The 22,745-nt window shown below is 41.8% G+C and overlaps 3 protein-coding genes across 4 annotated transcripts; all 3 read left to right on the top strand.

The window, feature by feature from the left end:
* Positions 1–40: 40 nt before the first annotated feature.
* Positions 41–22,123, top strand: LOC149098907 (uncharacterized). 2 transcript variants are annotated; one of them, XM_089278015.1, is made up of 10 exons: positions 45–1,249; positions 12,135–12,407; positions 12,591–12,965; positions 14,525–14,673; positions 15,042–15,204; positions 15,843–15,925; positions 16,423–16,648; positions 17,406–17,526; positions 18,801–18,846; positions 19,205–22,123. In XM_089278015.1, exons 1-10 carry the CDS (start codon positions 1,093–1,095, stop codon positions 19,316–19,318), a joined length of 1,707 nt encoding a protein of 568 aa, XP_089134141.1. In that variant the 5' UTR covers positions 45–1,092; the 3' UTR covers positions 19,319–22,123. The 2 variants fall into 2 exon arrangements, with proteins under 2 accessions (XP_089134142.1, XP_089134141.1); XM_089278016.1 differs by lacking the exons at positions 18,801–18,846; positions 19,205–22,123 and adding an exon at positions 18,026–18,210 and having other exon boundaries at positions 41–1,249.
* On the top strand, positions 3,703–6,057 carry LOC149098909 (uncharacterized). The gene has a single exon (XM_089278012.1). It carries the CDS (start codon positions 3,805–3,807, stop codon positions 6,055–6,057), a length of 2,253 nt encoding a protein of 750 aa, XP_089134138.1. The 5' UTR covers positions 3,703–3,804.
* On the top strand, positions 6,053–8,214 carry LOC149098908 (uncharacterized). The gene has a single exon (XM_089278013.1). The coding sequence runs from the start codon at positions 6,249–6,251 to the stop codon at positions 8,103–8,105; it is 1,857 nt and encodes a 618-aa protein (XP_089134139.1). The 5' UTR covers positions 6,053–6,248; the 3' UTR covers positions 8,106–8,214.
* Positions 22,124–22,745: the final 622 nt, after the last annotated feature.

Below are 22,745 nucleotides of genomic sequence, written 5' to 3'. Positions count from 1 at the left end.
AATTAGCACACGGTAGCTCTCAAAACGACAACACGTCCTGTGCTTTAACCTAAAACAAACGAGGTTTTAAAAATGCTGGTTTCATTTCCTGTCTGCAGTTTAATATTATTTGGCGGTGCAAACAATGGTCAGATTGTAGCATATAAATACCCAACGCAATTAAAATATATCAATAAAACAACAGCAACAAACAGCAACAGAGACCAGAGACGCGCGGAACGGATCAAGTGTCGTGACCTTCCACAATGAAAAGTAGGGTTTTGTATTCAACGTTGATCAGTCATTGATAAACTAGCTGTTGTCGAGAGATTCTGAAAGTTGTGTAGATTGTGGCAGTTGGAAAGCGCTTTAGTGGACATTGCCGTTGTGGGGAGGTGGCCGATGTAGAGAGGTTAAAATTAGAGCTGGGTATGTACGGACCGTCTGCCCTGACCAAAGAAAAAGTGGCCATCTCCTGAAGGAGATTCGACTGTAGCTTCCAAAGCGCGAGAAACGATGGCCAATGTTCGTAGTCTACTATCACCCCAAGTTAAAAAAAAAAAAAAAAAATTCCATGGTGTGTATTATCCATGCTTACCTGGAGTTGTATTTTAGTCAAAATTGCGTCAAGCGAGCTTCATTGTTATGCCATTATAGCTTTTATGACGTCATTTTCCCGCGCTCGAGAAAACTAAATCCCACCAAATCCCAGTCTTCCCAGGAATTTTTAAGAACGAGAGTAATACCAGTTCCCCACCGCGCAAAGATTCAAAATGGCGGTGCCGAGTGAACATTTTCCTCACGTGGAATATTTGCATAAAATAATGTCAACAGTTCTAGAAACTGAAAGTTTCGATGGTGGAAATCGATATTTTTTGTGCGTTGAAGTAGAACGAAAGCGGTGGTGTGCTGAGGACGCACAAGATGGGCTATTCTGGAGCAAAATGTCAAGGTTATGTAAACTTTGGGTGGTGATTTATCAATCTGTGGAACGAATGAACCATTGCGTGTTTACGAGATCAGATGCAAATTGTTCAGTCAACTATAGCAACCGCCTGTTCCAGGAAATATTGCAGGCATGCAAAGATATTATTTGCCGTTTGAACATGGAATATGGCTCGTAAACGGCCTCAATCTAGGATTGTTCTGCGAGTTGTGCATCTGTTTTCGCTGTGCATTTTCTTCCATTGTTGCATAATTTGCGAGACTCAACATGTTCCCGGCTCAGAGGAAGTGGGCATTATAAAACACCAAAACAACTTCTCGTCAGGTATGGCTTAATTATGAATGAAATGGCTTGGTGAGATCTAACTTGTTAGTTCTTTACCATTTTTCTCGATCAATTCCATGTGCATTTGAATTTCACTCGAGGCTAATTAATAATTGTAATATATATGTATTAAGCGATGTTGCTTTGACTAGTGGTACAGTCTTTTAAGCTTACAGTGTAAGCTCGATATCAATCATATTCCGAAGTCGTTTTCATTACACAATGTATTTCAGTGTGGTAATTAATTATCGCAATTGTTATTTCACATATCTTAGTGTTTAATTTCCATTGAATCTGTGTTTTTGGGTGAATTATTATGATTAATATAAAATTATTACTTCGATTCAGAACTTTTAAATGAACATGTAGAGTGAAGTACAAACTGCATGTAGAATGCACATGTTACGTGTGACATTATAATACAAGTGAAGTTTATTTCTACATTTTACAGTGTAAAATAGCTTATTTAGAACTAAAGTGAGTTTCCCTTGCAAAATCTATAACACATCAACAGTCACACACCACCGAGTTTGCGCGGGCATGGGGATAACAAACACTCCGGTACATAATTGAACAGAACCAGAAAATATGTGAGTCAAAAATAAATGTAGAAACAAGACTATGCAGAAAAAAAAAGTATGCAGTCTGCACAGTCTACATGGTCTGCATGGTCTGCAGTCTGCAGTCTGCATGGTGTGCATTTTGGGGTGACTGCATAGAATGTTTCAGTGACAACAGAGAAGGTCAAGAGCACAGTATTTGGGATTTTCATGATAAGCAGCCAACATTACTTTAGGTAATCATACGGTTTTGAGTTCAATTTGGAATTAATTTGCACGAGTGAGTTTTTCAAAAAGGTGAAATTGCACGAGCCACTTTGGCGAGTGCAATTTCAGCTTTTTGAAAAACTCACAAGTGCAAATTAATTCCAAATTGAGCAAGAAAAACCGCATGATTACTTATTAATAATATACATGTAAACATGATAAAATTCACGTGGAGGAAGTGCCGGAAGATCTTTCTTGAAGCCACTTTTTCTCATTTGAGAAAACTTTTTTCAAAGTTTCCGCACACAATTTTCATCATTATCTTATGTGATATCATTGGCTTAGAAAATTTCCTTTTGTCTTTCAGCCAATCATAACTCAGAATTATGCTGTGTAATTTGCACTTCTAGTGTTACACTTTTTGCACCGGTGTTACACTTTTTGCACTGGTGTTACACTTGAACTGCACTGCTCTCAGCCAATCAGAATCAAGTAATTTTTTCATGTATATTATTATCCATAGAATAAATATTTACTTAGCAACTCATAAGTGACCAAAAATAAAATTTAAATGGACGACTACAAAATACTTATATTGCATGACTGTATACAGTGAAGTACATGTACAGACTAGTCCCTTCCCAATGTTGGTTTTGAAACGTGATGTTAATTCATTTTTTGTCGCAGGAACTTACTTTACCGTAGATGTTATCAAGTAATTGTCACTTTCAAACAAGGCCTTACTTACTTATTTAATCTACTGTGGTTGACCAGCCCTCAGCTGCTATGTCCGTTAGGAAAATGGTCATAACCGCTAGGTTTTGCATATGTGTTCTCCAGTTAGATATATCCACGAGGTTTTCCTCGGTTAGGTCAGTTCAAGTGCAGATTTCACTGCGTCAACTTCTACTCGGCATTGGGCCATAGTTTCTCTATATACTGTTACTCGTCTATTCTATCAAGTCAAGTTCAGTGCGTGTGCAAACCAAAGTGAGTAATCTATTCCTTGTTCTTTAGGGTTAGTTCTTAGGTTTTCTATTGTTTTTTGTTTCGGTTGAGTTTCCTTTTATCGTTACTAAATCGGTTAGTTAGTTCTGTATGCTCGGAATCGCGCTTGATTAGGTCCATATCTCCAATATAAGGTTATTTTGCCATAAAAGTACCGTCCAAGTTACACACCGTGTAGCCTATTAATCGTTTTCCAGCCTTCCGTATGATCAGTATAAGTGCCGATTATGTTACACTTCCATGTTACGGACGTTATTGAGAATGCTAGCAATAGTTTCTTCATTTGTGTTATTTTATCTTTATACTTCGGTATGTTAGTTACGTTAGCTTCTATTTTCGTTATTGTATTTCAGTTCGAACCGGCATACGGTTTACATCATACGACTTACTGCTAAGCTTACAGCACGTGGTTTAATTCTACCTTCGTCTTGGCACGTGATTCATTTCATTTGAGTTTGTATGGAACATTGATCTCTGTCAATTAAACTCTGTTTACATCGTAGTCAGAAGTTCTTGTCGAGTTCGTTTTAACACTACGCACTGCTCTACGCATGTGATTACTTGGATTTTTGGCCTGCTATATTCTGTCCTTGTAATTCACATTTAGTTTGAATTTGCTGCACCGCGAAGGAATTCGAATTCGCTGACTAATTTGCACGTCAATCACTCCAATGCACTTCAACCCCGTGTTATCTGCAATTTGCCATTCAGTGTAACGCACGATTGTCGTTTTCTTATCTACCGCAATTAATCGGATTGATCAAGGATTAACGCTCCACAATGGCTTCCGCAAAACCGCAATCACCGGATGATCTAAAGGCCGCCCGCAGTTTTGCGAAGACAAACGTGACAAGAAAGGTCAATAGACTTAACGAGTTATTGTCCGCACGTGAATCCGCCGACGCCATTCAAAGAGTGCAGATTGAGCTAAACGAAGTTCTAGAGGAATTCAAAATCGCTCATGAAGCTTATCATAGCCAAATTAAGACCGAAAGAGAACGTCAAGATTCGGAAAAATATTACGACTCGCTCGTAGAACTAGCGTCGGAACTAGAGAGAGAAATCTCTTCATGGATCATGCAACCAGACGCTCAAAGGTTGTTGACAGCTCAAAGTGCTTTCGTCGGCCCCGAGGATTCTGTAAGTAACGCCGGATCGCGTGATTCGTTCCACACGCGATCTGTTATTGGTTTTTGCACAAGCAGTACCCCTAGTGCAAAGGCAAGGTCCGCTGCAAAAAAGGCAGCGTTAGAGGCCAAGGCAGCTACCCTTCAAAAACTGCACGACGTCAAAATCAAAGAATTGAGAATCAAGCAAAGAAAAGTGGAAATCCAACTGCAAGCCGACATCGCAGAGGCTGAGGCCGAGAGACAAGTGTTCGAGGAGGCAGAAGCTGAGGAAAACCGCGAGCGTGAGCTGTTTCATCGGGATGAAGTCACGCCGGTCAGAGCAGCACTCAAACCCGTAAAGTCTGCGTCTACGCCCATGGAGGGAGGCCCCCCAGGCAATATCATTGACGAGTCAGTAATCGGTTCTCAAGGCAAGCAACCCTATGAACCAAACGAAACTCGACAGCCATCTAAGTATCCTCTGAACCCCGAAGCACCTGAATATCGCCATAGGATGACACCAAACCAAGAACGTTTGCCATATGACATCAAACCCAGTAGCCATCACGATGCATCATTCGTTCGTCTAATGGAGACGCAAGATCGACATAACCAAGCCCTTATGCAGCTTGTACGTCATCAGCAGCAAAGTACAGCAGCACTGACTCTTCTGCAGCCGAGTATGCAAGTTTTCAGCGGTGATCCCATCGATTATTGCGACTTCATACACGCGTTTGAACACCTCGTGGAACAGAAGACCACAAGTTCAAGCTCTCACCTGTACTACCTAGTGCAGTATACTTCTGGTCCTGCCCAGGAACTAATGAGGAGTTGTCTTTCCATGCGAGAAGAAGAAGGCTACGTGGAAGCGAGAAGGCTGCTGAAGGAAAGATACGGTCGGAGCTACAAGATCGCTGCCGCGCATCTTAAACGACTAATTGAGGGGCCATCGATTAAACCTGAGGACGGATCAGCGCTTGAGCAGTTTTCCATCCAGCTTTCAAGCTGCGTCAATACTTTGAAGGAAATTGGTTACGTCAATAAGCTGGACAATCCCGACAACCTCAAGAAGATAATCGACCGGCTTCCATTTGGAATTAGATTGAAGTGGCGCGATACTGTTGACCGTATCATAGAAAAGGAAAACCGAGACATCACGGTCAAAGATATCATGGACTTTGTGGCAGCTAAGGCAAGAGCTGCAACCCATCCCATTTTCGGCAAGGTGGTAAACGAAAACAGGGGAAAGCAAGTTAACGGCAAATCGTCGAGAAAACCGCCAAGAGGAGGGCGCTTCTCAACTCAAGGCAAACCTCCACCCGATAAAACTTCAAAGGAAAAACCCAAGTGTCCATCATGTTCTTCTAGCCACTGGCTATCACGCTGCGACAAGTTTCGCAAACAGTCTCTCCAGGAAAGGCAAAGGTTCGTAGACGACCATAAACTCTGCAGTAACTGCCTGACAGCCGGTCACTTCGTGCGCGACTGCCCAAAGAAAAGCTTCTGCAGGGTACAAGGGTGTGTCGGTAAACATTCTACCTTCCTACATCCAAGAAGCAATACAAACGCGTCAACCGCTTCAACCATAACCGAAAGCCCAACTGGGGGCCAAGGCAAAGGCGTGGAGCCACCGCCCGTTAATTCTAACTCTGCCAACAATGGTTACATCAAGTCCAGTAACTCCACATCAAGTAATTCACTAACCGGGCTCGCGATTCTTCCAGTCCGGGTCAAAGCAAAGGGTCATGGTAAAATAGTGGAAACGTACGCATTCCTGGACTCCGGTTCAAACACGTCGTTTTGCACCGAAAGCCTTTTGGAAAGGCTGAACTTCAAGGGAACTAAAACGAAGCTGTCACAACGCTGCAAGGTGAAAGCGAGCCTATTGAATGCTCCCTGGTCAGTTTGGAAGCTTTCGATCTAAGCGAGAACAAGACAGTACAGCTGCCAAAGGTCTACTCTAGGCCAAGCTTGCCTATTCCCCCTGAAGCTATCGCCCGGCAAGAGGATGTCGACCGCTGGCCATATTTGAAAGGCGTCAACATATCTCACATAGACGCTGAGATTGGCCTTCTAATCGGCAGCGACATACCGGAGGCTCTACAACCCAAAGAAATGAGACCACGTGAGGATGGCGGTCCCTTTGCAACTCGAACAGTGTTAGGTTGGGTGCTTAACGGCCCGTTGGGCAGAGCAGCCACGACTGAAGTGTCCACTGCGAACTTTGTTCAAGGAAACAAGACCCTTGATGAACAATTTCATGAGTTTTGCAACCTAGAATTTAGCGACACCTTCTATGAATCAAAAACGTCTATGTCACTCAACGACCGGAAGGCTCTGAACATCATGGAAGAAACAGTTAAACTAGAAAACAGTCATTACAAAATGGCTTTACCCTGGAAGTCCTACCCGCCACGCCTACAGAACAACAGAACTCTAGCAGAGCGCCGACTCCTCCAGCTGAAAAGGCGACTGCTGAGAGAACCACTTGTCCATCAGAAATACAAAGGGTTGATGGACGATCTGCTATCTAAGGATTACGCCAGGAAAGTGAACAGTCAAGACTCTGGCCCTCTAGGAACCCGCTGGTATCTTCCCCATCATCCCGTATTCAACCCGCAGAAACCCGGTAAAGTGAGAGTAGTCTTCGATTGTTCAGCCAAGCATCACGGAACCTCACTGAACGACCAGCTCTTACAGGGGCCGGACCTGACTAACTCTCTTGTTAGTGTACTCTCCAGATTCAGAGAAGATCAAATAGCCCTAATGTCTGATGTGGAAGCAATGTTCCACCAGGTACGCGTCCGGCCAAGTGACTGCGAGGCTCTGAGTTTCCTGTGGTGGCCAGACGGAAATCTCGACAATCAGCCAGAAGAGTACCAGATGAGAGTCCATCTGTTTGGAGGCGCGTCTTCCCCAAGCTGCGCAAACTTCGCACTGAAGAAAACAGCGGAAGACAACAAAGCAGATTTTGACCCCCAAACCATTTCAACCGTGAAACGCAATTTCTACGTCGATGACTGCCTCAAGTCAGTTGGATCAGACGATGACGCCATTCGACTCGCAAGACAACTGCGCGAGCTCCTAGCACGAGGCGGATTCAAGCTCACGAAATGGCTGTCTAATTCAAGAAAGGTCATCGAGTCCTTGCCAGAGTCAGAACGAGCAGCTCAAGTCAAAAACCTCGACTTCGACAAGTTACCAGTGGAGCGAGCTCTTGGTGTACAATGGAACGTAGCCTCTGATCAGTTTGGTTTTAGTATTGTCATTAAGGACAGGCCTGCTACAAGAAGAGGTATACTATCCATAATCAGCTCAGTATACGACCCCCTGGGGTTCGCCGCTCCATTTATTCTCAATGCGAAACTGATCCTGCAAGACCTTTGTCGTAACAAGTATGGCTGGGATGACAAGATTCCAGATGAGTTCCTGCACCGCTGGCAAGTATGGCTGCAAGAGCTACCCAAACTAGAGCAACTAACAATCGACCGTTGCTTCAAGTCGCCAGACCTCGGCGAGATCACGTCGTGCCAGCTTCACCACTTCTCTGATGCGTCACAACAGGGTTACGGAGCCGTCACATACCTCAGAATCACAGGTCATGATGGAAACGTGAAATGTTCGTTTGTCATGGGAAAATCCAGACTTGCACCAATCAAACCAGTTACCATTCCCCGACTGGAGTTATCAGCAGCCGTTGTAGCAACAAGACTAGAGAAAATATCTCAAGGGGAGTTGAGTCTACCGATCAGTCAATCATTCTTCTGGACAGACAGCACCTGTGTCCTGCGTTACCTAGAAAACCAAGACAGGCGCTTTCAGACTTTCATTGCCAATCGGGTCGCAACGATACACGACGCATCCTCTCCCTCAGTGGCGATACGTAAACACACAATTCAATCCAGCGGACGACGCATCAAGAGGCGCGTCAGCAGACTCTCTCCAACGCTGGATACGGCCCAGAATTCCTAACTCAGTCAACTGAGACATGGCCACAACGACCTGTTGACATGAACGTTACCATTCCTGATGATGACCCAGAAGTCAAGAAAGACGCGGTGGTACATATGAGCGAAGCTTCTACTCGAGATCCCGTTTTAGAAATCATTGAACGGTTTTCATCCTGGACCTATCTCAAGAAGATAGTAGCGTGGATACTCCGTTACAAGTCAAACCTCACCCGTCTTAGCAAGGAACGAAGGAGAGGAGTGACGAGTCCAATTCAGTCAACCGACACAACCACGCCCATCACCATAGTGGAACTGAACAACGCTGAATTCGAAATCCTCAAGCACGTCCAGAGCAAATGCTTCAAGGAGGAACTCGGTTGTCTTAAGGAAGTGGACCAACAGACAACTTCTAGCAGACAGAACGTGTTGAAGAAATCTAGCAACATTTTCAAGCTTGACCCAATCCTAACTCATGGTCTCATACGAGTTGGTGGTCGTTTACAACGAGCGCCAATCAGTACCGATGCAAGGCATCCAGTTATCCTGCCAAAGAAACACCACGTGGTCAAGCTTCTTATCCAGTATTACCACCACGTTGCTGGTCATTCGGGCCTAGAGTACACTTTGTCGCTCACTAGGCAGAGATACTGGATAATAAACGGAAGATCTGCCGTGCGAAACATTCTCAACGAGTGCTTCAGCTGCCGTAAACGCCAGACGCCAACAGCTCAACAAAAGATGGCGAGTCTTCCCGAAGACCGAATAATGCCCTCGAAACCGCCGTTCGCCTACACAGGTGTAGACAGCTTCGGGCCATTCGAAGTGCGACGCGAAAGGACAAGGGTCAAACGGTATGGCGTGATATTTACATGTCTCACCCTACGTGCAGTCCACATAGAGGCGGCTTCCTCATTGGACACAGAGTCCTTTATCAGTGCATTGCGCAGATTCATCGCAAGGAGAGGTCAGCCTGAGGAGATGCGATCCGACAACGGCGGGAACTTCGTGAGGGGAGAGCGCGAGCTACGGGAAGCAATCAACGAATGGAATCAATCGCAGATTCATGACTTTCTCCTCCAACGGAATATCAAGTGGACCTTCAACCCACCAGCCGGCTCTCACCATGGCGGAGTATGGGAGAGGTGTATACAGACGGTACGTAAGGTCATGAAGGCACTGATGAAAGAGCAAGTGCTAGACGATGAGGGTCTCAACACCCTGTTGTGTGAAGTGGAGGCAATAATCAACGGATGACCTATCACAAAGCTGTCAGATGATCCACGTGACCTAGAACCTCTGACACCCAACCACCTGCTGCTGCTGCGCTCAGGACCTACTGTTCCACCCGGAAACTTTACCAACCATGACAACTACTACAATCGGAGATGGCGTCAAGTGTAGTATCTAGCAGACATATTTTGGCGGCGATGGGTCAGAGAATACCTTCCGTCACTGCAGCAACGGCAGAAATGGCAAAAGCAGCGGAGGAATTTTGCAGTAGATGACATTGTCCTGGTCTTTGACGACAACAAGCCCCGTAACTCCTGGCCACTTGGTCGGATCCTGGAGGTGTATACCAACCGTAGAGATGGACTGGTTCGTTCCGTCAAGTTAAAGACCAGTACATCGGAACTCGTGCGACCAATCGACAAGATTGTGCTACTGGAAGCAGCCGCCGTTTCAAGGAATTAAGGAACTTATGAACATCGACAATCCATTAGTTTCAGTGGATTGCAGAACTCTCTTGAACAAAACAATGTAATCTACCAATTAATATGAGTAATACTATTATCATTTAGTCAACCTCATGTTTCAAACCCTTTTTTCTATCTCCTTGTAAAGGCTATCTGCAGTACCGCCTTTAAGGGGCCGGAATGTTGGTTTTGAAACGTGATGTTAATTCATTTTTTGTCGCAGGAACTTACTTTACTGTAGATGTTATCAAGTAATTGTCACTTTCAAACAAGGCCTTACTTACTTATTTAATCTACTGTGGTTGACCAGCCCTCAGCTGCTATGTCCGTTAGGAAAATGGTCATAACTGCTAGGTTTTGCGTACGTGTTCTCCGGTTAGATATATCCACGAGGTTTTCCTCGGTTAGGTCAGTTCAAGTGCAGATTTCACTGCGTCAACTTCTACTCGGCATTGGGCCATAGTTTCTCTATATACTGTTACTCGTCTATTCTATCAAGTCAAGTTCAGTGCGTGTGCAAACCAAAGTGAGTAATCTATTCCTTGTTCTTTAGGGTTAGTTCTTAGGTTTTCTATTGTTTTTTGTTTCGGTTGAGTTTCCTTTTATCGTTACTAAATCGGTTAGTTAGTTCTGTATGCTCGGAATCGCGCTTGATTAGGTCCATATCTCCAATATAAGGTTATTTTGCCATAAAAGTACCGTCCAAGTTACACACCGTGTAGCCTATTAATCGTTTTCCAGCCTTCCGTATGATCAGTATAAGTGCCGATTATGTTACACTTCCATGTTACGGACGTTATTGAGAATGCTAGCAATAGTTTCTTCATTTGTGTTATTTTATCTTTATACTTCGGTATGTTAGTTACGTTAGCTTCTATTTTCGTTATTGTATTTCAGTTCGAACCGGCATACGGTTTACATCATACGACTTACGGCTAAGCTTACAGCACGTGGTTTAATTCTACCTTCGTCTTGGCACGTGATTCATTTCATTTGAGTTTGTATGGAACATTGATCTCTGTCAATTAAACTCTGTTTACATCGTAGTCAGAAGTTCTTGTCGAGTTCGTTTTAACACTATGCACTGCTCTACACATGTGATTACTTGGATTTTTGGCCTGCTATATTCTGTCCTTGTAATTCACACCCAAAGTGATCCAAACTTAAATGTAATGTAGGATTATAAAAGGTTTATATGAGGGAGGCGTCGGGATTTTTGGTTTTACAGATTTGGCCAATTTTTGGTTTGCTTTTCGCGCTTACAAAATGCAGTTTTTCGGTTTTGGTGTCTTGTGCGGTTTGCGGGTTTTCTCGAATTTAGTCTTTGGTTTCCAATTTTTGTCAACAATGATGGCGGATTTTCGGATTTTTCTGCCCAATGCATTTTACAGTTTTTCTGGTTTTGCCAAGGATGTTCCACCTCACAGTCATGCTAAAACTGTAATTCCAAGGGACTACTTACAGTTAGAGGAATGCATGGCAAGCCTAGTCTCTTTAACAGTGTTTTTTTGGGTTGTAAACGGCTGCCAAGCAGACTATGAAAAACTAAAGATAACATCAAAGCAAAAGACTATTTCTCAAATATCATGCGGCTGGGATAATTTTTTGTAGACTTTGACCTCAGACTTTAGACCATCGTGTTTCTATACCTCAATTGCGAGTTATCTCCCTGTTTTGTTGCAGGAATAACATTACGCTCACTTGCTCTGTTCACCTGGAATAAAGGCAAAGGAGAGACTATTTGGTTGTAAAATAAAGTAGTTAAGTTGTAAAATGGGGCTGCCATTATGCCCACACAAATGAAAATTCTGACAATGGCAATCAAAAAGTGACTTTAGAATTGCGATGTTTCTTTTAAACAAAAATCACTTAAAATCATTTCATGGTGCAATTTGTTTTTAGTTTTACATTGCTATAGGTCTGTGGAGCCAATTTACACACAAAAAACGAGCTTTTTATACTGTGATGTGTTCTGCACTAATGAGGGAATACGCAGAAAGAACACGGAAAGTAAACCAAGTTTAGACGTATAAAAATTAAATAACAGAAAGAGAGATTTTGAAAGCTGCCAAAGCATTGTTAGGGAGGGCTTTTATTTTGGTTTTGGACGAAATTTCTTGCGGTTTTGCAGTTTTCGGCGATTTTTTGCACAGTTTTTCGGTTTCTAGTAGGCCCCTAATCTAATTGTTTTAGTATAATCTACTAGCTGTTCAAAACTTTATTAAATTTCTCTTCATAGACACGCCAAGAAATGGCCGTCATTTTGTTAACAAGGGCACACTGCTACGCTACTACAAATTTGACCGATCATACATATATAAAGTACTCATCAGTTATTTCCTTCAATTAACATTTAGGAATGTATTTGTACACGTCAAATGATGTGACAATCAGAGTTGGTGAGAAACTTCGACTAAACTGTACTGTTGTCAGAGTTGTGAATTCATCTAAAGTTGAGTTTTCTTGGTATCATGGCACCCAAAGGTTGACTAAACTCACCAGGTCCCTGGACAATAAAACAATCCAGCTACTGATCAATAATGTCAGTTGGAGTGACAATGGAACTTATGTGTGTAGAGAAAATACCAGCAACAGAGTTCAACCCGCATCTGTCACTGTGAGAGTAGGCGGTAAGTTCAAATCAGTGCAGTGTTTGCTGTCATTTATTATACATGTTGCTAGCAGCAGTCTGTACTTTGAATAGTTGAGTAGGGTGTTTGCCTTTGTTTCATAACTTGGATGATACTGCACATGTACATTTGAGTATATATGTATATTCCTACATAATATATTTGGTGTTGTCTTACATGTAGATCTTCCTGGTCCGCCCCAAGATGTATGGGTCAACAATGTTGAGTTGAAAACTTATGTTCACTGGAAAGCTCCTTGGTACCAGGGTGGATTACAGCTCAGTTATGCTGTCAAAGCAAGATGCAAGAATGCATCCACTCCACTTCGTAACTGTACCTTGAAGGATTCTGTAACTCTCTGGGAAGGTGTACGTCCCCAACAGGGATCAGAGTCAGGTCGATTCATGTGTAAAATCCGGCCGATTCTTTATCAATTTTATCCACACACCTTTATTCCAGTACCCTATATTGCCTTTGTTGAAGCCAGCAATGTTCTTGGGTCAAGAATGAGTAGTCCAGTTGAATTCACCTACAATGTCCTGAACAGCATAGTTTATAGTAAGTGTCTATCAGTGACAGGCTATTAAATGAGGCTCAATTTAGACTAGGTTAAACTCAAGACAATGCTGGCCAGCTGTCTCCTTCACTAATGTGGGGTGAACTCAGGACTTTTACAGGGCTCAGTTTACAGCTCTCCCTATGAGGTCATTTTGCTTGTGCTGGTTGCTCTTTGCTTACAGTCTTGGTAAAGTATTTTGCTCCACCCATCCCTGCTTTCCCTCTAGGTAAGTATAAATTAGGTACAGTGGGACTGTGCTAGGTTATTGTAAGTTGCTCACAATATTGTCATGGCTACCTCACACAGTTAACCTGGCTCCCACTGAACTTTCAGGCACCTTCCAACATTCAGCTATTAGAGACGTGTTACTTAAAACCAGTTTAATATGTAAGTCAGTCTCTGACTTACCTGTTGGGCAGGTAACTTTTTATTTGCCCGGGTAAGTCAGCTGCCAACTACAGGTGTAAGTAAAGAAAAGTAAATTAAGACTTATGCAGGGCTGCTTGTCCGAAGGTGAGCTGGAGTTCTTGGGACTTTTATTCCTAGCCCTGTCATGTGGGTTTTCAAATGATGGGGAGATTATTTTGGCTTTCCTGTGAACTTATGAACACACAAAAAACAATTTGTATATTGTGATTTCATAAGATCACATGAAAGTTATTACTGACCTTGCTCCCAGTGAATATATATACAGAGTGTCAGAATGGAAAAATACTTGATGAATCTCATTCATAGTATACCATGATCTCGAGGCAAACGTTTTTGCCTCTGATTAATCCAAGCATGCAATCACCATGCGATAAGAATGAGTTTTATAATCATAGGTCAATGCGTGTAGAGGGTGCAGTGCTTGTCAAGGGTGATTGAGGTGATTCCCTAGTATTGTATTGCGCATCCCTACTGCGCATGATTTTCGCGTCATTAGCGCTCACACATAGCTCAACAGCGCATGTCTAAATTAGGTTTCTTTTAAAAGATAAAAAATTGCAGAGTATTTCTGGGACGTAGATGAATAAACAATCAAAGAAAGTCAAACTCTGTGTGATGTAACACGCTGCATTGAAAAACAATCAAGCTTATTTGTTGCGCACGGAAACTACCAAAAGTCACCTAAATAACCGTATTTGTCAGCATTGTGGCATGAAAACAAGCACGGTGACCCCCTCTTTATACTACCTTTTTAATATCTTTTTGTCCTGTAACAACAGCATATCAAGTTTCATCAGAAATCTATGGTGGGTTCTTTTACAAGGGAATCACCTTAAGTAACTTATGTTTACAGGGATGTCATTAAAGTTTTGAAGTGAACTTCTTTATAAGAAAACTTTCCTCTAGATGGTTAAACTAGGTGGGAAAAATCATCCTCATAGCCAGTCAATTTGCCTGGTGCCCAGCCCTGAATAGAACCCCTGTGTACAGCAGCCCTTTGCACAGCAGTCCTTTGCACACATTGCAGGCACATGAATTTAATACTGTCTACTGTGTTCTGTGAAATGATGACTCGAAAAGAAATTTAATTAAACCAACTCTTAATATACAGCCTGTTTTGCTCACTTAGCAACCCCACAACCTGCAGTTTTTCTTGCTGCCAAAGAAGTGACACCACCTGGTACTGTGAAAGTCTCATGGGAAGATGCCAGACGAGGCCGACTCATAGAGGTGGAGTATACTATTCTGTACCATAAAGATGGTGACAACCACAATAAGGTAAAAACTTTGTTAGTAGATGTTTGTACTTACAGCTTGGAATTTGTTTCACACAATACAATGTTTATAGTGTGCACTATTTACTGAGGGAGTGCTGGGTAATGTGATTCATCTAAATCCATGAAATCATTTGCTAATTTTTTTTTACATGATTATTCGCTTATTATATTAATTATGAGTGCACGCACATTTTGATAATTTGCTGCAGTCAATCACTATGAAGTTATTTACTCAGTCTAATAATAAATCAACAGATAAGACAACCCAATTGATTTCCTAGCTGTACATGACTATTCAAGTTATTAGTGAGTTAAACATCTTAATAAAGTGTTATTTTAATGTCTGTGACTACTGTGGTGCTGTTGTAGAGCTTGACCAGGAGAGCACCAGAAACTAATGCTCTAATACATGACCTGGTTGGATTCTCCCGCTACCATTTCTACTTACTGGTGCGGTATGCAGAGAAAAACACAAACACATATGGTATCTACAGTGAGGCGACACAACGTACACTGAGAACAGATGTCTCAGGTAAGCTACACTGTACTAAAAATCGTGACCATAAGGTTCCAAATAATTGAAAATCTCCTTTAGTGATGTTAGATTGGAGTATTTGATTGTTCTGTGAAGTTAACTTGAGTTTGCAAATAAGACCCTATCTCTTTATTTCAAGAGGTTCTTGATAATGTTATAGTTTAGCCTTGTATTTTTGGTGTGGAATCAACTGAAACAAAATTGAGCCAAATTCAGGCCAGTGACTCTATTTCAGGATATCAGGTCAGTGGACATCGCTTCCAATTGTCTAACAGTGAATTTGGGTACGGTAAGCTTGAATAGCACTGTGATTAGCTTGCATTTGGCTAGCTCTTAATGGAACACGATGTGTACACTTAGTGGAAATTTCGTGAAAAGTGCGTAGGTCTGCCATCTCTATTTGTTGCAATCTGTTGAGAAAAACAAAGAATTGTCAGCTGACAGTTGAGTTTATGTAGTCACGTCAAGATCTCTTATTAGTCTCACCTTTTCTGAGAAGCATTTGTGAGAAGTGGTGTGTGCACTGTACTGTATGGGCCACGCCCTACAATCTCAGTGCTAAGCGTGACCTACAGTGTAGGATGAATTTCACAGATAGTTTCACAGGTAATTCTTTTGTTGATTATTTTTTCTAGCACCAAGGGATCCTCCACTAATTATGAACTGTAGTCACTGGATTAATGTTAGCAGTGGTCGTGGATTGATGATCACCTGGAGGGTATGTGATCTTTGTCAATGACAAGTAAAGCCGGTACTTATTAATGAAGTCCAGCTGACTCAAGTGACAGGGACTGTAGCATAAAGTGGCTAAGAGTATTCCTACTCTCCCTCCCCACCCTCGCTTTCCTGGGTGAGATACTCGTCCATTGCAAAATTCTGCCAGGCTATCCCAACAATTTGGTGATACCCATTGATACACCTGGGGGGAGAGAGACACTGTCAGAGTAAACTGTCTTGCTCAAGAACGCAATGCAATGTCCCCGGCCAGAGCTCGAACCTGGAGATAATCCGGAGACAAGCGCACTAAGTTTCTAATCACGAGGCCACTGCACCTTCCACTGGCCTTGGTGTAGGGCGTGGGTGTAATGGCTGATATCCAATGGCTGCATGCTGGGCCAATCAAAGATCTGGGAATACATTACCGAATGCTTCAGTTTTTTAACAGTACACAAGATACTGATTATATACCGGTCATATTTTTCTCTTTTATCGTAGATTCCTCACGCTGAATATTTCAGTGGTCCCATGAAGAGTACACTGATTTTGTACCGCTGTTCAAAAGGCTCGGGAAATGTAACACTCAATGACACGTCTGCTCACAGTGCAGTCATAACTGCCGTGAAACTGTCTGACTCTTGCCATGTATGGATGAAACTGTGCAATGAACCGGGATTGTGTAGCTCTATCAGCAACATGTGCCTCACTCCTAGCATTCGTAAAGGTACATACAAACACCTTCTGTCGGAGCTTCAGGGGTTTCGTTAAGGATGACGCGCCAGGCATATTGGCGGGCCGTGAGGCTAATTTTGTCTGCCAGGTTTGAACATCTGGAAGAAAGATTTTCCTATAAAAAAAGTTCAGTTCAAAGAGTTTTGCCCGCCTGTGAAAACCAATTGTCCTTCTGCTGAAAACGTTCATGAAACCCCTAGAGCTTACAACTGTGGTCACAGTCTACAGATGTTCATTGTAGGAGAGAAAACAGTTTATTTTTTGAAGAACGAGAGCTTGTTGTTCAATGCCCTATACTCTTCTCACATATTGATTTCATTTCAGGGATGGTCAACAGCAAGCTCTTTATGACGATTTCGAGAATCAGACGCAGTCTGTTTTGTCTCATTATATTTAAAACCAAAAACCAAGGAAAACGTACAGTAATCTTCAATTACGTTCAAAGTACTTTAGTCATAAGATGTTTGGACTCGCATTGGTCAGAGAATCTTTCGATGTAAAGGAGCGCATGAGGGGATGTTGAAGAAAGTAAAATTTGGACGGGAGCGAGTCAGCTCGCTGATTGACTGCGGATCCACTCGGCTATTGCCTCGTGGATCCACACCTACTTTGACAATGTTATGATGGAATTCATGATCAATAACAAGACAGGTGCATGAAAAACTGACGTCAATTTGTTAAGCATGGTATTACATATGATGTGGGATAGTATCGCATGTCTCCTATATGCTTGTTGTTACTTCCTTTAGGTAACTCATCCTCAGGTCCCACAAATTCAAAGAACAGTGTCACAAAAACTGTGTTGATGAGCGTGGCTGGAGCAGTAATGGGCATAGTTCTAGTAATCATTATTGTCACGTGCTACAGAAGGTAAGGTGGATAAACATTCAGGAGTGGGCAGTGGGGACAGGGAGGTGAATTTTCAGTGAGGGGTAGTGAGTGCCTACTTTGGGGTGGGTAGTTGGTGCAAGGGGGGCTGGGGTGGAGATGTTGATGAGCAATTGGAGATGTAGAGAAACTTAAGAGATTGTGACCAGGGGCTCCTTTCTCGAAAGTCCCAGTAGTTACCGGCCCCGAGAAGGTTTTATTTTTGTTTGCCGAGTTTACAATACATTGAAGATCGAGATATTAATAGTTTTGAAACAATAAACATACCAGGAAACCAAACAAAATGGTCTGATTTTTGAGCGGAGTCCCACACTACTATTCCTTAGATGTAGATCTTATAGTATAATTCCAGGCACGTAAAGTTACCAGGGACGGATTGACTGCAGCGAAAAATAGAGGCCCAGGAACTACAATTGAAGCCTGGGAATGAGTTTACAATAGAAACATTACCACATTAGAAGCTTAAAAACATGCTGCGCAGCTTTCTGCGCATCCCTACCCCTACTTGCAGGCTCAGGTAATAGTACAGGCTGCAATGGTAGAAAGAAGAGCGGACTGATAATAAGGTACGCGAGGATATCGTTCGGTTGATTTATTTATAATTGGGCGCAAGTTTTATTCCGCATTTCACTGTTGAGAAAAGAAGTCTCCCCCTGCCTGCTGAGAGGCTCTCTTGCTTATATATTGACTGGTTTGCTTGAATGGATGCAATATGTAAAGAGTATTTGTGGCAAAAATGTGTCTTCGCACCAAAATTTCTTGTATATTGGGAAATAAAGGGTTCGGAAACCTTCTTTAGGTTAATTTTGTCCAAACAAAAACTGATTCTCCAGGAAAACAATACACCAGCTTTCCATTAGTGATGTTAAAATGTTGCTGCTCACCAGGAAGACTTAACGGGGAAAGCAGACAAAGTTCGTAACTCGATCTTTTGGTTCAAAAGATCAAGGAAATCCTGCCATTTTTTTCAAACTTGGAGCCTAGCACACAGCCAAAACTCGTGCATGCTTATTGCGCTTTCCCGCTCTGAATTTGCCACACATCTTGCTGCTAGTCACTCAGCCCATGCTACTTCAGACTTCAGGGATTGCTCACATTTTAACGTGGGGGAAACTGAACTCGGTCTGTTTCCAATTCAGAAGCAGTTGAACGATCTCTGCATTATACCAGGATAGTACAGTAATTTGCTCATCGGAATCAACATTTCTTTTAACAGTTCGGTAATTTACCAGTGTTTTTTTTTCTTTTTCTTTCAGGAGGCGTGAGAATGGAACATCGGGACCTCCCTTAAGAGATTTTCTGGTAAGACTCAAGTACAATCAATCTGAGTTCAATCTGCAAAATCTTTCATCAAGAGATGAGGTTTACTTAGGTTTTCACTTTCGGGCAAATCAAACATGATTTCTTGAGGAAGATGAAAAAAATGATACGAGGGGACTTGAAAAAAAGGTTTGATGCGTTTATTTAGGTGATATGAATCAGGTTTGGAATCCAGCAATAGTTTCTTGAAGACACATTCCTGAAAGAGCGATTGTTTGCGGCTGAAAAAATCTGTGACAAATCTTGTTTCTGGACTGACACATCGCGTACTTTGGTTTGTTTTTTCTTCTCTTAGTTTTTCTCACTGTAGTTCTCAGACCCTTTCTTTCTCCTTTGGCAGGTTATGCCCCCGGTTATCCATGGTTATGACGAGGTTGAAGAGCCCTTGGTCAATAACAACTGTTACAATGTAATCACCGTGCAGTCACATGCTGGATGTGAAAGGACCCTATGAAAGAGCCGTACACAATTGCAATAAGGTCCTGAGCAAGGGAGCTGTGTTCAGGAGTGTACTACTCATACGGCCCTTGGGAAAAAAAAGGGCCCTTATGTGGTAATATTCCATGTCCGCAAAAGTTCTTGGAGAAGTCCCCGAAAAGAGAGGCGCTTGAGCCGTTTGGGGTCATGTTGCAAACCAAGCCCTCCGCAAGTTAATATTTTACATCAGCTTGGCTCCATAAGAATTCCTTGGCCTTGAGGTGCAATGTAGGTAAAATACTGGATTCTCCGACCCCGAAACGCTATTTTCTCCCGATGCAGATAAGATCAAAGGTCTATATATGCACTGAAAGGAATAAGTAAACACAAGAGGGGATAAAGAATAAAGAGTTAATCCACGTATAGGCTTTATTTTTAAGGTTAATCCTTTTCAAGTTATTTCTAGACATAGTACCCAGTTCTCTGGCGGATAATGTTGCCACTCGTGTGCGTGGATGTTTTGGTGGCTAAATTTTCTAAACTCTCCCGGGGACCTGAGATGTGATATGAAAATAACTTGAGGGGGATTACCTTAGGAGTAAGGTACATATCGAGGAATAACTTGATCTCTTACCTTTCAAAAGTTCACGCTCTCTTGATAAAAGAAAGTATCTAACAGCAACCGCCGCAGTATAGTTTATTTTAAACGGATTGGATTGTACACTACTGCCGGTGAAGGTAACATTAAGTTTCTCTCAGCTCAATTCTCTTAGCTCTTTATTCGCTGACAAATTAAACTCATTTTCATGTGAAAGATCTCACATGTTCTTGGTAGTCCCAAGTTCAAATTCTTGGCTACTCCTCTCAATAGCCCGCTGGTTTGGTTCCTGCTGGTTGGCAGTCTTATGTTCAATTGCATTTTTTCCCTTGGTTTGACTGACATGCCTGATCACAACTATGACAAATCTGCTTGGTTCTCACCACTGAGCGCAAGCTGCTTTGCTGTCCAAAGACAAAGTGTCCAATAACATTGTCCAGTAACATGGCGTCTATTTATACCACAATTGCTACTGATCTCGCAATCTGATTGGCTAATTTGCTGTTGTCGATCCAGACAACACTGCTCTTGTCAGTGTGTCATGCAATGCCTTTTTCAGCTCGCGCTCTGAAAAAAAAAACATTTTCTTTGACCTTTATATTGTGGTAAAAAACAAATTGAAATGTGGTTAAGCGTGGTCTGCACTCTTATCGACAACGATACGCGTCATTTGTTGTGGACTCACTCGGCTGTGCCTCATGAGTCCACAACATTTTGACCACTGTGATGACACATCGTTGTTGATAAGAGTACAGACCACGCTAAACCATATTCGATTTGTTAGAACAAGGTGGCTGAGTGCTTTATTTGGTTCAACCTTGTTTCTGAGCATTCATCTATATCCCAAAACCATTTACCCATGAATTTTTTTTTTGAGATGACAATCACTCGTATAACCACAGACCGAATTGGACTCCACTCAGTCTATTACCAGTACTAATCAAAAACTCTGACAGAGGTAGACGTGCTTAACTGACAGTTAAATCAGGTACCTAAAAATAATGGAAACGGGTGTATCTTTAATTTGTTTTAATTGCTACACTTCGTGATGTTACTTTTTTAGCAAGTAATTTTTGGCCACACCTTGTATGGCAGTTTCAATTTATCAGTGACAGTTCACAGATGGACCTCTTTGAGTTTTTGCTAGTCAGTCCCTTTTTCCTAGATGAAGAAATATCCTCTTGAGGGAAAAATACCCCTTAAGATTTGTTCGTCTGTGTCGTCAATTATCACTGTACTCTTTTTCCTAGTTTGTAGACTTCAGTAATAAAATTTAAAGTGGCACTATGATCAAATTCTCCATACCCATTTTTTTACATTTTCGCACACAATAGGTCTTTCCTAGATTGTTTGCCAAATTTCAATCTATTACGAACATTAGAACTCATGTCGTTTGGACCTTTATTTCCGAGAATTTATGGCCATCATTAATTTTCCTTGTTCCAAGTCTTGGTTGAGAATTTGAGAAAATGACGTCATTTTCTCAAAAATACCACACGGGTTGAAATTATAATAACAATTAGCGCAGCAATTCGCATAAAGAATAACAAAAACTTTGGCTCATATATTCGTGCAATTTTTTTACATTAATTGTTATCATAATTTCAACCCATGTGGTATTTTTGAGAAAATGATGTCATTTTCTCCAATTTTCAACCAAGACTTGGAACAAGGAAAATTAATGGCAGCCGTAAATTCTCGGAAATTAAGGTCCAAAAACCACGAGTTTTAATGTTCGTAGAAAATTGAAATTTGGCAAGATATCTAGGAAAGACCTAATGTGTACGAAAATGTAAAGAAATGGATGTCGAGAATTTCATCATAGTGGCACTTTAATAGTGATTCACAAAAGTGCTGTGGTATAATTATCACTTTCTATTCTTTTTCTAAAAAATCGAACATTCCTATATCGAGGTTAATTATTGCAATTTTAAATGATTTATCTAAGTACTTTGTTCGTTCCAAGCAATAGTACTAGTTCAGGGTTACTGATATGAAAATTTGCTTTCATGTGTTAAGAATGGCTGGCTCAACATTTTTTTGTATATGAGAAATGTTTTTATCGGTGCAGAGTGTTGATGAGAATTTCTTACCCAAACATTTTTTATGAGTGGTTAACATCAGCAACAAGCCAAATTAAAAAAAACCAATATATTTAGAATATAGATATATTTTTTATAGCATACACTAAAATTGTTATGGGGTTCAGAAATTGAATATAAACCAATAAACTTTGAACATTAATGAAGTGTCATGGCTTTCGGTTTCTGAGGACGGTTCGACGGATTTGATTGTTAAGCAATGTTGCTGCCCACATCCACAGCCAACCCGAACAGAATCCCACGAACCAGCTCTGTGGAACAAAAAAAGAGTTCACAATTAAATGCAGTGCATGGTCGAGTTCTGCGAAACTACAATGAGCTACAATAGTGTTGAAAGACTTCACAGTAGAATTCGATTTTCGAGCGTCTGGGAAACATCCCCCCCCCCCCTCCCCTTCCTCCCAAACAATGTTGAATTTTCTATTTCTAAGATAACGCAGATCATAGCACCTACGCAACATTGAATCAGGGGGCTGGGGGTATCAGAGAATCAACGCTAAATGCAAATGAAATAGAATAAGAGGTTCAATATCGAAAAGTGTCATTTTTTAAAAACCTCTCTACTTTTGCCACTTGTAGCTCACAAGATGCGAAGCTTGGGAAAGTGGGCTCACTGTTTTATTAGACATTTTCCATTACACACTTTGCATTGGGATGCTAAAAATAATATCGAAAACTCTACAATTGTGCGACCTCCAGCAATCTTAGTCAAATTTTGCCAACGATGAAAAAGCCAGACAAATAGACCATTTTGCAGTTGTCTG

This window comes from Orbicella faveolata, unplaced genomic scaffold (assembly GCF_042242905.1).
Source record: "Orbicella faveolata isolate gen_17 unplaced genomic scaffold, um_ofav_v1 contig_46, whole genome shotgun sequence".
NCBI classification, from domain to species: domain Eukaryota; kingdom Metazoa; phylum Cnidaria; class Anthozoa; order Scleractinia; family Merulinidae; genus Orbicella; species Orbicella faveolata.
This window is presented reverse-complemented; position numbering and strand designations above follow the sequence as displayed.

Bases quoted from the DNA above. Each gene is read 5' to 3' on its own strand.
- LOC149098907 (XM_089278015.1), top strand. From the start codon at position 1,093: ATGGCTCGTAAACGGCCTCAATCTAGGATTGTTCTGCGAGTTGTGCAT. The intron at 12,966-14,524 runs GTAAGTGTCTAT...TTGCTCACTTAG, and splicing joins CCTGAACAGCATAGTTTATA to CAACCCCACAACCTGCAGTT. The intron at 15,926-16,422 runs GTATGTGATCTT...CTTTTATCGTAG, and splicing joins GATTGATGATCACCTGGAGG to ATTCCTCACGCTGAATATTT.
- LOC149098909 (XM_089278012.1), top strand. From the start codon at position 3,805: ATGGCTTCCGCAAAACCGCAATCACCGGATGATCTAAAGGCCGCCCGC.
- LOC149098908 (XM_089278013.1), top strand. From the start codon at position 6,249: ATGAGACCACGTGAGGATGGCGGTCCCTTTGCAACTCGAACAGTGTTA.